This window comes from Echinops telfairi, unplaced genomic scaffold, assembly GCF_000313985.2.
Source record: "Echinops telfairi isolate 266 unplaced genomic scaffold, ASM31398v2 ScPeMD7_31;HRSCAF=116, whole genome shotgun sequence".
Taxonomy (NCBI): domain Eukaryota; kingdom Metazoa; phylum Chordata; class Mammalia; order Afrosoricida; family Tenrecidae; genus Echinops; species Echinops telfairi.
The window spans coordinates 54866603-54881892 of NW_022103928.1; the positions used below are offsets into that span (position 1 = coordinate 54866603).

Genomic DNA, 15290 nt, shown 5'->3' on the forward strand with positions numbered 1-15290 from the left:
TCTGTTGTCTGTCCCCCAGGGAGGAGGTTATATGTAGATCCTTGTAATCGGTTCCCCCTTTCCAACCCACCCTCCCTCCACACTCCCAGTATCGCCACTCACACCACTGGTCCTGAAGGGATCGTCCGCCCTGGGTTTCCATTTCCTATCTGTACCAGTGTTCATCCTCTGGTCTAGCCAGATTTGTAAGTACCGAACAATCTTAAATATACAAATGAACACACACAAATCTAACATGATTAATGAGGTAAAACAAATAACAGCCATAATAGTAAGGGGAGGAAATATTAAAACTAGCAAATAATTATGTGGTTCAGTACTCTATTTCAGTGTTAGCTAGAATGAAATTTTTCAATCTATTTTTAAAAATAATTCAGATTCACAGAAAGTTCCAAAAAAATATAAAACCAAGTTCTTGTCTACTCCCCTTACGCTGGCTCCTCAGTCTTTATCTTCAGTAGAACTGTAGTACAACAGCAAAACCAAGAAATTAACACTGGGAAACCCAGAACTTATTCAGATATCACTAGTTATACATGTACTTAGGTGTGTAGAAGTATCTAGCTCTAGGCAATTTTATCACAAGCCACCACAATCAAGATACTCAACTGTACCATTACCACAAGATTGTCATTACTTCTTTACAACCACACTCAATCCCATCCCCCATCCATAACCCTGGATACCACTAGTCAATTCTCCATATCTATAATTTTATTCATGAGTATTACAAAAATAGAATCATATAATATGTATCCTTTTGAGATTGGCTTTTTTCACTACTAAGATTTATTATTGTTGCACCTATCAGTGCTTCATTCCTTTTTGTTGTTGAATAGTATTACATGGGGTCAGCAGTAATAGTAGTCCATGAGATGGATGCACGACTGTTTAGCCATTCACCCAATGGGGCGAGTTTCCAGGTTTGGGCATTAACTAAAAATCTGCGATGAGCAAATGCAGAAGCTTTTCATGTGAACATGGTTTTGATTACTCTGGAATAAGTACTCCTGAATATACTTGCTGAACCATAAGAGAAGTCTGTTTGCCGTTTTGATTAACACCAACTCAAAACCATTGATCCCAACTCATAGTGACCCTCGGTGAGTCAGAATTGGCTAGATGGCAGTGAGGTTGTTGATATGAACTTGCCCCGCAGTGCTGTGGGTTGGTAGTTAAAACTCACCAGCTCAGCAGGTTGAAAGATTTGGCTGTAAAGAACACTCACAAGGTTAGTTCTACTGTGTCACATGGTGTCTTACTATGAGTCAGTGTCAACTTGATGCAAACTCAACATTTGATTTGCTTGCGTGCCTATAACTTCATGTGCTGCGTTGGATACTAGTGAGAGCAGATAACCGTGTTCCTAATTTGAGAAAGGATTCAGTCTTTCACTGTTAAGTGTAATGGTAGATGTACAGGGGGTTTTGAAGATGATTTTTAGGACGTTCCCCCACTTCTTCATATCTGAGAGTTTTTATCATAAATTGGTATTAAATTTTGTTAGATGGTTTTTCTGTAAAATGATTTCCTCTTTATTTACCTTGTTGATAGAGCTAGTTATCCTGATAGATTTTCTAATATTGAATCAGTCTTTCTTAATTGGAATATATCCCGCTTAAACATAGTCTAGTACTGTGTTCATGTGGTGTTGCTTTCTAATCACTTCTGACTCATAGTGACCCTGTGTGTACAGAATAAAACTGTACACCAGTTTTTGAAGACTGACCTTTTGGAAACAGCTCCCCTTGGCTTTTTTCCCAAGGAGTTTCAGGGTGGGTTTGAACTGTCAAGATTTTGGTTAGTAAATAGAGCAGTAAACCATTTTAGCCATCCATGGACTCCATTGTTGGATTAAATTGCTAATATTTACTAAGGATTTTTGGGTCTATGTTCATTCAGAACTATATTAGTCTGTAGTCTTATTTTTTTCACTGTTTAATTTTGGTGTCGGTAATACTGATCTCATTAAGTTAGAAATATTTCTTCTGTCTACTGGCAGAGATCAAATTGGTGTTCATTCTTCTTGAACATTGTTGGCATTGACTTTTAACAGAACTTCTATAAATGAGGGAAAAGATTCGTTATACTCTCACATATTATCTATCTTGTTATCCCAACATTCCACATTTATGACAAGTAAAAAAAAACCTGTCCTAATTATTTTGAACACGAATGATGTGCAGTGATGTGCAGTGAATATTGTGTTACACTGCGAGAAGAGTGCTGGCTCTGACGCTTAAGGTTATGTGTCAGTTTGGATGGGCCGTGCTTCTCAGTGGTTTGTCACTTAGACCCTAATGCAGTGATGTAATTTGTCTGACGTGGTCATCCTCCTTTTTCACATAATGCCGATTTTCACATAAAAGCTTGGTCTTTGGAACCTATCCATGTTGATAAATGAGACTGAATATATAATGTTAATGTTTTCAAAGATAAAATAAAATCTTGAGTGCTAGGTTGTTTAGTGAATTGCTTATGAAGGGTTCACTGTCTTGAATTCAAGAAGTTAAGAAAGTGTGCTCAAGAAAAAGAAGAGCATGACTCGGGGCCAGCTTGCGAGGGCTCCCTTAGGGCTAATTCTTGGACAATTAACAAAATGAGCACAATAATGAGTTACAACTTATTTAAAGATAGGAATCAGCGAGTACAGATTGGTAGGTAAATATAAGAGGAAATTTTGACGAGGAGCACCATATTTGCATGTTCTCAAGGTCTGTCCTTCCCACAGACTGAAGGAAGAAGCAGCAGGAGTTAGAGTAATCTGGCAGTGTCTTGACTGATGATAAAAGTGTTACCATCATTGATGAGGAATGGATGAACATCATATGCCTCCATATTTGAAACTGTTACAAATACTCAACTTTATACAGTATTCAACAATGTGTAGTCTAGTCATAAGGGAGGTGAGATTCAGATTATTACAAACTGAGGAATGTGCCACTATTAACAGTAATAAAAGAGACAGGAGAAGAAACCATATTCTTCAGATATTTTTAATGTCTTGAAGACAAAGAATGACTGAAAATGTTCCCAATTAAAGGAGGCTAGAGAGAATAAGTAGTTATACATTGGGCTCCGATCTTCATGACTGGCAGTTCGAGTCCACCATCAGCTCCATGGGAGAAAGACTGGACTTTCTACATCCGTCAACAGTTATAGTCTGGGAAACCTACAGGGAGGGTGGTCACTAGAGTAAGCATTGACTCAGTGGCGGCGAGTTTGGTTTTGGAGAGAGAATAACACCCAAATGTAATATGTAACCCTAGACTGGATTCTGTACTGGAGGGGGGAATGTTATAAAAGACTGATTAGAACAATGGAAAAATAGAATATATATATGGGAAATTAAATTGTTGTGAGTATACATTTATGAAGATAATGTGACTACGTACAAGACTTTGAGTCAGATTTGACTTAATGGCGATGAGTTTGAGTTTTGATTTTTGCAGTATATATGTATGTATTTAGTAGTTACAAGCCATCATGAATTTGACTAACCCTCATATAGCTTGGGGTAGGTGTTTTATATTTATATAGAAAACAGAGTTGAATGCAAATGTAAAACAACTGGAATAAAGATATAAAAATAGTTGCTTCTTATATAACTTTTGCTTTTGCAGCTTTTATGTTTGATCTTGTTAGGGCCTATTTTCTCATTACCTCCCAGAGCAGATGCCTTTATACCCTGGTTCTGAAAAAGTACATTTTCAACTTCCTTTTGCCTGTCTCTGGGTGGTGCCAAGGGTTTGCAGTGGACTATTACCCTAGCATTTCAGCTTTGACACTCAACTGCACCAGAGAAACAAGGCCTAGTGATTTGTTTTTGTGAAGATTACAGTTTACAGAGCAGTTCTACTTTGTAGCACAAAAGCTTACCATGAGTCAGAATCAACTTCATGGCTGTTGATCTAGATTGTGTTTGCATGTGTGAGAGAGGTGTGTTTGCCTGCCTACCACATAATATTCTTTAAATACTATTCTGTTACTACTTTCTACCAGATACAATCTATGGCTTCGATCACAGAACTTTATTTACAAAGACTTTGCCTTTCATACCTTGGATTTCCCATTTGCTATTCCTGTGAGCCATGCTAACTGCAAAGGTCAACAGTTAACCCCTCTCCAGCTGCTCCACAAAGAAAGATGAGCGTGTCTGCTCCCACAGAGATTTGACAGCCTCAGAAACCCTATAGAGGGTCACTGTGAGCCAGAATCTACTTGATGGCGGGAAGAGGGTATGTACATTACAGAAGTGACTGAAAGTTCTGTAACTTTTAGACATTAAAAAAAGGTGGGAGAATTTAATGATAAAGCTAGCCATTGATAGTCTGTCATTTTAGGTGAGGGTGTCAAATATTACTACATAGTAAATGTCACATTATTGAAGAGTCTGTTCTGCTTGATATTTATTTAAACAACTTTTCAAATAGTTATTATGAGTTGTTTATAGTTAGTAGTTGAGTCTAAACCTATTTGCAATTTTTGGTCTGAGCAAGTTCCTCTTCAACTTTGAGTAATTTAAGTCAGGGATTATATTCTGTTTCTCAAACATATTTTATACTTGAGACCATAGCCTTACTTTCACTATTTGCTTCCGATCTTTTAAAAATACTCTTTAAGCTTAAAGACCTGCACACTTCATTTTAGCCAGAATGTGGCACTTGTATACATACATATTTATGTGTGTTTCATCTCTATTACTAGAAACTGAGTACCAGGGCAAAGTACCACTCTCTCCTTGAAAATAATCTAATTTGTTTATATTTACTATTGTGTTCTTTTCACGTAGATTTATTTTCTGTGACACTTTTGCCTCCATCTGTGTATCACATTGAATACTGCATTTTGTTTGATGGTGTGTGTTCCCTGTCAAAAAGTTTAAAAGGAGTGAACTTCTACAGTATGGCTCCTATTATTTAGCAATTATTGGTGAGTTGTGTCTCAGGTATTTTGGACATGCTATCAGGAGAGACCAGTCCCTGCAAAAAGACATCGTGCTTGGTAAAGTAGAGGTGCAGTGGAAAACAGGAAGGCCCTCAACAAGATAGATTAAAACTGACTGTAACAGTAGACTCACAATTGTGGAGCTGGTGCAGGACTGGGCAGTGTTTCCTTCGGATGTACATAGGACCGCAGTGAGTCAGAAACTATGAAAACAATGTATCAATTTAATTGGCAGAATTTATTAGGAAATGACCCATTTCCCTGTTTTTCTATAGACTTGACTTTCTTCTTTGACCCATTCAGTAACATGACCCATAAAAACCTGTAGATAATCCTATTTGTAGGCGATGATAAATAGGTTAATATCTTTACTAGCTCAGGTTGAGCTGCCCAGTTGGGAGCTGTAGGCTTTGCTGAAACTAAATATTACACATTAATGTCATTGGTAGATGTTCTTAACATAAGTGGCAAGTTCCTTATTTTTTGCCTACCAGTAGCTAATATTCTTTTGGGAACTTGGTCAAAAGAAGTCCTAAAGTAGAGTCTTTCATGTAAGCTTTTTTTCAAGGATTTCCATATTTTATATCTGAACAAGATTGTGTTCTCATATTTAAGACTTTAATTGTTTTTTACACCAACATTTTGGTTTTTGCCTTTTTAAAGGTATCTTTACACAGGTAGAAGGGAAACCAATACTCAAATACGTGATCACTTCACTGCAAAACACTGACCTCCTTGAGTCATCGGTAGTACTCTTCACATTCTTGATTCAGGTCTATATTATGGTGGAAATGACTTGTCCTCAGTGAGGTAATGTGTGTAAAAGTATGGCAGATCTATTTGGATGATGCAATAAAGTGAAGGGATATTAGGCTTTGTGATTTGGCATGGTATCTAAAGGAAAAATGTTAATTTGACAGTTGGGTTGTATCTGTGTGTATACATACATATATAATATTTAAATAAAATCCTGAACTTTTATAAATTATACTTGAAAGAAGGCAGTAGCACATTCAGCACTCCATATCAATGTGGCTTTCTGGATTATCTTGAACAATACATTTCATTATATGCAAATAATCTATACTTCTGTTTTGTCTGGTACAGTAAGTAGCAAGCAACATCATTCTGTTTAGCACTTGTAATGTGGCTAGTGTGACAGGAACTGAAATTTAAAATTTTTCTTTAAATAAGCTATATACATGTGACTCTCACTACTATCTAGTTGATTCCAACTCATTGCAAATCCTATAAGACAGAGTAGTGCCAAGAGGTAACAACTTGATAAATGGAAAAAAAGGTTAAAGTTGTCAAGGATTTTGTCTTGCTTGAATCCATAGTCAGTGCTCATGGAAGCAACAGTCAAGAAAGCAATAGACATATTTGTTGCATTAAGTTAATCTACACAAGACCACTTTAGAGTATTGAAAAGCAAAGGTGTTACTTTGCGGACTAAGGTATGTCTGACTCAGGCCATGGTATTTTCAGTTGCCTCATATGCATCTGTAAGGTGGACATTGAATATGGAAGAAAGAAGAAGGACTCGTGCATTTGAATTGTGGTGCTGGGGAAGAATTTTGAAAGTACCATGGAGTGCTAAAAGGACAAATAGATTTGTATTGGAAGTTCAGCCAGACTGCTCCTTAGAGGCAAGGATGGCAAGACTTCGACTTAGCATACTTAGGACATGTTGTCAGGAGAGACCACTCAATCCGTGCAGAGAAAGAAGTCATACTTGGTAAAGTGGAGGGACAGGGAAAAAGAGGGAGGACCTCAAGGAGATGCACTGTGTTAGTCTGGGGACTTCAGAGAAACAAATCCACAGAAACTCATCTCCGTGTAGACTCCTCCCTGGGGGATGGACAGCAGAGAAGAGGGCGGGGGGAGACGTTGGACAGTGTAACATATAACAAAATAATAATTTATGAATTATGAAGGGTTCATGAGGGAGGGGGGAAATGAGCAGCCGATTATTAAGGGCTCAAGTAGAAGGCAAATGTTTTGAGAATGATGATGGCAACAAGTGTACATATGTGCTTGACACAATGGATGTATGTATGGATTGTGATAAGAATTGTAAGAGCCCCCAATAAAACGATTAAAAAAGAGAGAGTTTTATATATAGATAAAGTGTGCATCAAAAGACATCCCAACCCAGTGCTGCCTGAGCCCACAAGTCCAACATTAACCCATATGTCCAACACCAATCCACATAGTCCTCCTGCATCTCACAAAAGAGACGCAATGATGCCGACTGCAGGAGGAAAGCCCAGTCAGTGAATGTGTAAACATCTCAGCACTGGCAGGGGTCTCCACACGGCTGCTCCAGCACCCAGGACTGCATCGGGATAGGTCTATGCGGCTTCTCCTTGGGGATGGCTTGCAGGAAGTCAGCCTTGCAAGCTGAAGCAGGGAACTGGTAAGGCAGCTGCACCCTGGTCCGACCATCAGAAAGCAAGAGACCCAAGGACTTGAAAGGCGAGGCTCACTGAGCCATTTATCCTTCCGCCCTTCAATTAACCCCACGTGTTTATCGGCCACGTTGGCACAATAAACTAACTCATGGACTGGCACAGTGGCTGCTACAATAAACTAAAACATAAGAACAATTGTGAGGATGGTGCAGGGCTGGGTAGTGTGTCATTTTGTTGTGCACAAGGGCACTGGTGGGTCAGAACTGATTCAGTGGTACCTAACAATAACAACAAGGCAGAGTAGCACTACCTTGTGGGTTTTGGGTTTCCAAGACAGTCTACGGGAATAGAAAGCTTCATCGTTCTCCCACAGAGCGGCTAGGGGTTTCTATTTGCTGCGTTGTGGGTGCAGCCCATCACATAGCCACTATGCCTCCAGGGCGCCTGTATATCTGAACATCATGTATCTATTATTTTAGGGAGGGATAAAAAGAAAACCCAAAATTTTAATACAGCAAGAATTTTTATCTATCTGGGGTCTCTGAAGCCTTTTGTGGATATAACAATAGGACACATAATCAATGCAATGATATTCTTTATTCTACTCTTTTGAATCGTGCTTGGATTTCTGGCACCTCCTTGTCAATGTGCTGATGTAACTTTTTTTTGAATGATCATCAGAACTTTACTTGCATGTGATATTGATAATATTGCTCGATAACATCTGCATTCTGTTGGGCCGCCTGTCTTTGGAATGGGAACCAATCTGGAGCTTTTCAATTGGTTAACTAGGTAACTGTCTTTCAAATTTTGCGGGATAGACAAGTGAGTGCCTCCAGTGCTGCATCAGTTTGTTCAAACATTTCAATTCTGTCAGTTTGGGGAGCCTTGCTATTCACCAGTGCCTTCAGTACAGCTTAGACATCTTTCTCAAGACCATCATTTCTTGAACTGCTACCTGTTGAAATGATTGAACATCAACCATTTCTTTTGGTATAGTAGCTCTTTGTATTTCTTCTATCTTCTTGTAATGCTTCCTGCATCATTCAGTATTTTGCCCATGCCATTGTTCCTGTTGCTTGCATTGAGTAAGTTCTGACTCATGTACAATAAAATGAAGCTCTGAGCACCATCCTCACAGTTGCTATTGAGCCCATTGTTGGAGCCAGTGTGTCAGTCCATCTCGTTGAGGGTCTACCTCATTTTCACTGGCTCTGCTCTACCAGATGACGGCAGATGTGTGTGAAATGAATTTCATCATTGCCTCTAAGGAGTATTCTGGCTGTACTTCCAAAACAGATTTGTTTGTTATTCTGGCAGTTCAGGCTACTCTGAATATTCTTCACCAACACCGTAATTCAAAATGCATCGGTGCTTCAGTCTTCCTTTATCATGTCCAACTTAATACATGTATATGAAGCCTTTTGATGATGCCATGGCTTGGGCCAGGCCTACCTTAGTCCTCAAAACAATGCCCTTGCTCTTCAATACTTTTAAAAGGTCTTGTGCATCAATGTTAGTATTCCAGACTTGAATTTTTTCTTTGGCTCCTTCAGATTGAGGGATGCCAACTGTGTTCCTTCCTTTTGGTTTTCTAGCTCCAGGTCTTGAGATTCCCACTGAAATGAACCCTTTTGTTCTTTCATGCCACCCTCTCTTCTCTTCGTGTGAACTTCATTCAAGAGCAAGTTTCAAAGGTTTTCTGACACCCATTTGGTCTTTTCTCTGTAATGACATTTTCAACTTTTCATGTTCTTGATGCCATTCCACAGCACATCTGGTCTTTGGGCATTAGTGTTCATTGTGTCAGATTTATTCTTGAAATGGTCTATAAATCCAAGTTATACTTTGGTTTATTTGTTTTCATTTACTCCCACTTCAATTTGAACTTCAAGATTAGCACTTAATGTTCTGTTTTGCAGTTGACCCCCTGGTCTTTTTCTGACTGATCCTATTGAGCTTCTGCATTGTCTCTTTCTACAGATGATTTGATCGTGTGAAATCCATCTAGTAAGGTCCATGTTTATAGTTGCTGTTTATGTTGTTTAAAAAGGGTATTTTCAGTTAAGCAGTTACTGGTCTTGCAGAACTGTATCTTGACCTGTGGCATTGTTTCTTTTACCATGGCTGTTTTTTTCCAACTGCTGGCCCTCTTGTTTTTTAACCATTAGTAATTATTAGTGTACCTTGATCGCATATTTGATCAAGTTAAGATTGCAGAAGTTGATTAAAGTCTTCAGTTTCTTCATCTTTGGCATTAGAGGTTGATGTGGAAATTTGAATAGTAGTCATATTAACATGTCTCCTATGTAGGTATATAGATATTATCTTGTAAATGATGGGTTACTTCAGTCTACATCTTGAAATGATCTTTTTTGCAATGACTGGGACACCATTCCTCTTAAAGCTTGTCACTCCTGGCATCATAGACTGTATTCAAAATGCCGGTCCATTAAATGCACTAACTGCTTAGTATTAATATTCACGTATCACATTTCATGGTTGATGACTTATAGTATCCTAGATTCATAATTTGAATATTCCACATTCTGATTACCACTGGATGTTTATGGCTGTTTGTTTCCTTTTGAGCCCCGCTGCATCAGCAAACGAAGGTCCTGAAAGCACTCTACTCTATCCGTGTCATTAAGGTCACCTCTGTTTTGAGGAGGCAGTTCTTCCTCAGTTGTATTTTGAGTGCCCTCCAGCATGAGAAGCTCATCCTCGGCACTATGATCCATTGCTATTCATAAAGTGTTGACTGACTCGTTTTCTTTTTCAGAAGTCGATCACCATGTCTTTGTCTAGAATCTCTGCTGAAACTTCTCCACTATGAGTGATCTTACTTGTATTTGAAATACTGGTGGTTTAACTTTCAGTATCACCACAACACACAAGCCACTGCCGTAAGACGAACAAATGGTGGCGAGTGATCATAACATATAAAAGTAGTCAAAGTAATTAGGGACCACTTACTGGGTTGAGAACCGTCTAAAACTCCTAAAAGAGTTAGGACCAGGTTGGATTTGGAATGGATTAAACAGCCATTTCATACGTGAGCATGTATAAAACAGCTATTGTACAGGTCTAAAGTCATGAAATAGTATACTGCATGAACAATATGAAACTAAATGTTGCTGGATCATATGTTACCGCTGAGACTAGATTGGCTAGTTCCAAAGGGCGTTATTCCCCTCTTACATGAATAGGACTTTAGGTCATGGGAACTTAGTAGAGGACAGTATGCAAGAGAAATGCAGAGACAGATCACAGTATCTTGTCATATTAATGTCAAATAGCGTGATATTGATAAGTAATTGAATGATCTTTGGTAATGTAGCATAGAACAGTGATTCTTTCCTTCTTTCCCTGTTTGTGACAAACTTAAGAAATGCCTCACATTTCTGTTAGTGCTTCAAGGGAATAAATCTTATCTTTTATCACTTATCTGTTTAAGTACAGTGAAAGACAATCTCCTTAAACTTTAAATGTGTAAAACAAGCATTCAAGATACACTAATAATTATTCATGGTGAAAAAAGAAGAATTAGTAATTGGAAAAAAATGTCATGGTAAAAGAAAGAATGCTACTGGTCAAGATACAATTTTGCAAGACCAGTGACTGATTAACTGAAAATGCCTTTTTTAAACAACATACCATTATATATTTACCAAATAAATATGCTGAAATATACTTAAAGAGTGCTCGTTATTACCGTTACTGGCAGTGGCTTCCAATATGTCAGCATTAAACATCACTCCCTAACCTTTCAGTTTAGTAAAATAATCTGTATAATGGAACTATTCTAGACATAGTCTTCTTTAAAGGCCTTCATATGCTATCCAACCATATGGAATTCCTGGTATTTGATTGTCTTTGAACTTCAAGTGGCTCAGCCTAATATATTTAATAATCTTTTAAAAGTCTTTATAATGGTCATCTAGGTTATATGGTTAGGGAATTGGGCCGCAATGGGTATAGTTATTTGTTATCTTTTTTCACTTATATCTGTATAAATACAGTGAAAGATAACCTCCTTTCTTAAACTTTAAATGTGTAAAACTTATCTGTAAGTTTTGATTATTTGTGATTCTGAATTATCACAATCTAAAATAGCTCATTTCTTTAGAAAATCTAGGTCTTTTTATCTAGACATCTGGTTTTTGTCAGTGAATTCACATAGCAAGTGACTGCTTATGGTTCCTTCTGTCAGCTTTTAGTTTGGATGCCGAACAGCCTGATTATGACTTGGATTCTGAAGATGAAGTATTTGTAAATAAACTGAAAAAGAAAATGGACATCTGCCCTTTGCAATTTGAAGAGATGATTGACCGTCTAGAAAAAGGCAGTGGTCAACAGGTACAACTTCATTATAGATGTATAAAACATGTATCCATATATCTATATAACTATGGAAAGGGTATGTTAGGGGAGGGTTAAAACAAACAGGATCTGGAATTGACAGCACGAATTCAAATCCCATCTCTATTAACTACTAACTTGTAAAATCCAGAGCAACATACTAAAACTGATATCCCTCGATTTCCCCATCTGTAAACTCGAGATGGTAAGCACCCAGAAGATTGTTGTAAGGATGAAATAGGTAATATATGAAGAACTTATCTCAGTGACTGATACTTCCCATGTTTGCCATTGTTTGTACTGTGTTTTAATTGTCAAGTAAATTTTAGAAATAAGTACTTTTGAAAGTTAATGTATGTGTTATATGAAAATGACATAATGATTTTACATTTAGCCAGTCAGTCTGCAGGAAGCCAAACTACTGCTTAAAGAAGATGATGAATTAATTAGAGAGGTTTATGAATACTGGATTAAAAAGAGAAAAAACTGTCGAGGACCATCTCTTATCCCATCAGTAAAACAAGAGAAGCGAGATGGTTCCAGCACAAATGATCCTTATGTGGCTTTTAGAAGACGAACTGAAAAAATGCAGACTCGAAAAGTAAGTGAATTATATCGTTCTCTTTAATGTAGGAGAAATTGTGTATAATTAATATTTTGATATCTAAAGACTAATAGGAATTTAATACAACTTCCTATACAATGATTTTAAAATAGTTCAAAAACTGGTCAAAATACCACTAGTTAAAAACGCTTTTGACACTAAACAAGCTACTTCATATTTACAGAATCGCAAAAATGATGAAGCCTCTTACGAAAAAATGCTCAAGTTGCGTCGAGATCTAAGTCGGGCTGTTACAATTTTAGAAATGATAAAAAGAAGAGAAAAGAGTAAAAGGGAGCTATTGCACTTAACACTGGAAATTATGGAGAAGAGGTAAAATATATTGTAATAGTATTAAGAAATATGGTATTAGAAGTGGCTAGGTATGGTGTTAGGAAATATGGTATCATATGGTATATTTAGTTAATTTCTTTTCTAAGCAATTGTGTGTAACTACAGAAGTTGATTTTTTTAATTTTATTGGGGGATCTTAAAGCTCTTATAATCCATACATATATCCATTGTGTCAAACACATCTGTACATATGTTGTCATCTTTTTCAAAAACATTTTCTTTCTACTTGAGTCCTTGGTATCAGCTCTTCATTTTTTATTTTTCCTCCCTTCTCCATGTTCCCTTGATAATTTATACATTATTCTCTCCCCACCCCACACCCCACCCCAATGTCTTACACTGACAGTTCTCTCCTTTCACCTACTTTTCTGCTGTCTGTCCCACTGGGAGGGATCGGTTGCCCCTTTCTCTCTTCCCCGCCCTTCCCTTACCCTCCTAGTATTGCTGCTCCCCATATTGACCGTGGGGGATTTATCTGTTCTGGATTTCCTCCGTTGCAAGCTCTTATCTGTACCAGTATACATGTTCTGGTCTAGCCAGATTTGTAAGATAGAATTGGGGTCATGATAGTCGTGGGATGGGGTGGGGGGATAGGAAGCATTAAAGAACTTGAGGAAGATTGTGTGTCTCATCAGTGCTATACTGCACCCCAACTGGCTCATCTCTTCCTTGTGGCCCTTCTGACAGGGGGTGTCCAGCTGACTACTGATGGGCGTTGGGTCTCTACTCTGCCTTCCCCTTCATTCCCATTGATAAGATTTTTTTGTTTCTTTGTTTATTTTGTAATTGGGTCTTTGATGCCTGATACCTGATCCCATTGACACTTCATGGTCACACAGGCTGGTGTGCTTCTTCCATGTGTGCTTTGTTGCTTCTCAGCTAGATGTCTGCTAGTTTATCTTCAAGCCTTTAAGACCCCAGACACTATATCCTTTGATAGCCGGCACCATCAGCTTTCTTCACATTTGCTTATGTACCCATTTTATCTTCAGCAATCGTGTCATTGAAGGTGAACATCAGAGTGCCATGTTAGTAGAACAAATTGTTCTTGCATTGAGGGAATAAGTACTTGCGTGGAGGCCCAATGTCCATCTCCTGTCGTAATACTTTATAAATAAATATATGTACATAGATCTATTCCCCTATCTTTATATATAAATGTATTTACTTATATACATGCCTGTATTTAGACCTCTATAAATGTCCTTTGCCTCCCAGTTCTTTGCTCTGTTTCCTTTTGCTTTCCTCCTATCCCACTATCATGTCAGAAATCTATTCTTTTTGTTTGCCTTAATGTTTGAAAATATTATATATTACATTTTATATTGAGAACAGTTTTATTGACATGTAATTCACATACAATTCAGTAGACCAATTATATTGAAAGAGTTATGCAGTCATCTTCACAATCAGTTTAAGAAATACATTCTTTTAATAAGAATTCAAGACACTTAAATGTGTGACACAATGTTATTCTTTGTATAATTTTACTGGGGTATTTCCATTTTCTTTTAAAGTGACTATGCTTGGTAAACTTAAAATATACCAAGTATTTTTATTTTAAAACTTGAATACAGAGAAAAGAGCAAGGACATTTGTCAATTCCAAGGCTTTTATTTTGCTTACTTTATAGTATGGATTTGTTATTTTTGCTTGTTTCTTAAGCATAGTATTGGATTTTAAAAATAAAAATGTAAAGAAGTAGTTGGGGGAGAATTCTCTCTCACACACACACACACACACACTCACTCACTCACTCACTCATCTATTTCTAGTGCCATGCAAAAAGTGTGATCCAAGAAACAGAAGGAAGGAACAGAACTGTGTGTTTTCCTTTTCATTTTAATCAGTATTCAACAAATAGTCTAGATTTAACTGTATTCTCTTAAGTGTAATTGTTTATATTTACTGTTATTATAAGGGACATTTGTAAAGCTTTGTAACGCTTTTAAAAATAATTTTATTAGAATATAAAATTTTTAAATTTATAATTAATGTTTTTTATAATAGGTATAATTTAGGTGATTATAATGGAGAGATCATGTCCGAGGTTATGGCACAGAGACAGCCAGTGAAACCTACTTATGCCATCCCCATCATTCCTATTACTAATAGCAATCAATTTAAACATCAGGAAGCAATGGACGTGAAGGAGTTTAAAGTTAATAAGGTAAGTAAAACTTTTGTGGAGATAATACCTGATTGGAGTAGTATTGAATGATAATTTATAATTATAGGGAGAGTGCAGGAAAAACACATGTAAGCCTTTTACAAAATTTCAATGATTATGGCACATTGTGAAAAAACAGGAATTAAAATCATAGTTTTGTTTTGTTATTTTCTTACATTTTGAATGAAATATATAATTATTATGCCCAATAAAGAATATTTTATTAGCTGTAGGATTATGAAGTATTGAAATCAATCACTCAGAATAAGGAAACTGATGGGAGGACTTATGAAAATTTTTCTTATATATGATGAGTCATGTTTTATGGACACACCAAGGTGCCTCGTTAACATTTTATGTAGATAATTATTTAGAAATGGAAATATTTGGCAAATTCTTTACCAAATTTTTCACAATTTGTAACAAGTAAAATTATTGA

General features: G+C 37.0%; 1 protein-coding gene across 3 annotated transcripts in view; it reads left to right on the forward strand.

Moving 5' to 3' along the window:
• The window catches only part of EPC1 (enhancer of polycomb homolog 1), a 108728-nt gene that overhangs the window by 74940 nt on the left and 18498 nt on the right, over positions 1–15290 (forward strand). For all 3 annotated transcript variants that reach the window (XM_045289866.1, XM_004702286.3, XM_045289867.1), the window contains exons 3-6: positions 11575–11720; positions 12118–12324; positions 12512–12660; positions 14692–14851. In XM_045289866.1, coding sequence (XP_045145801.1) covers positions 11575–11720; positions 12118–12324; positions 12512–12660; positions 14692–14851 — 662 coding nt within the window. The remainder of the gene's footprint in view (positions 1–11574; positions 11721–12117; positions 12325–12511; positions 12661–14691; positions 14852–15290) is intronic.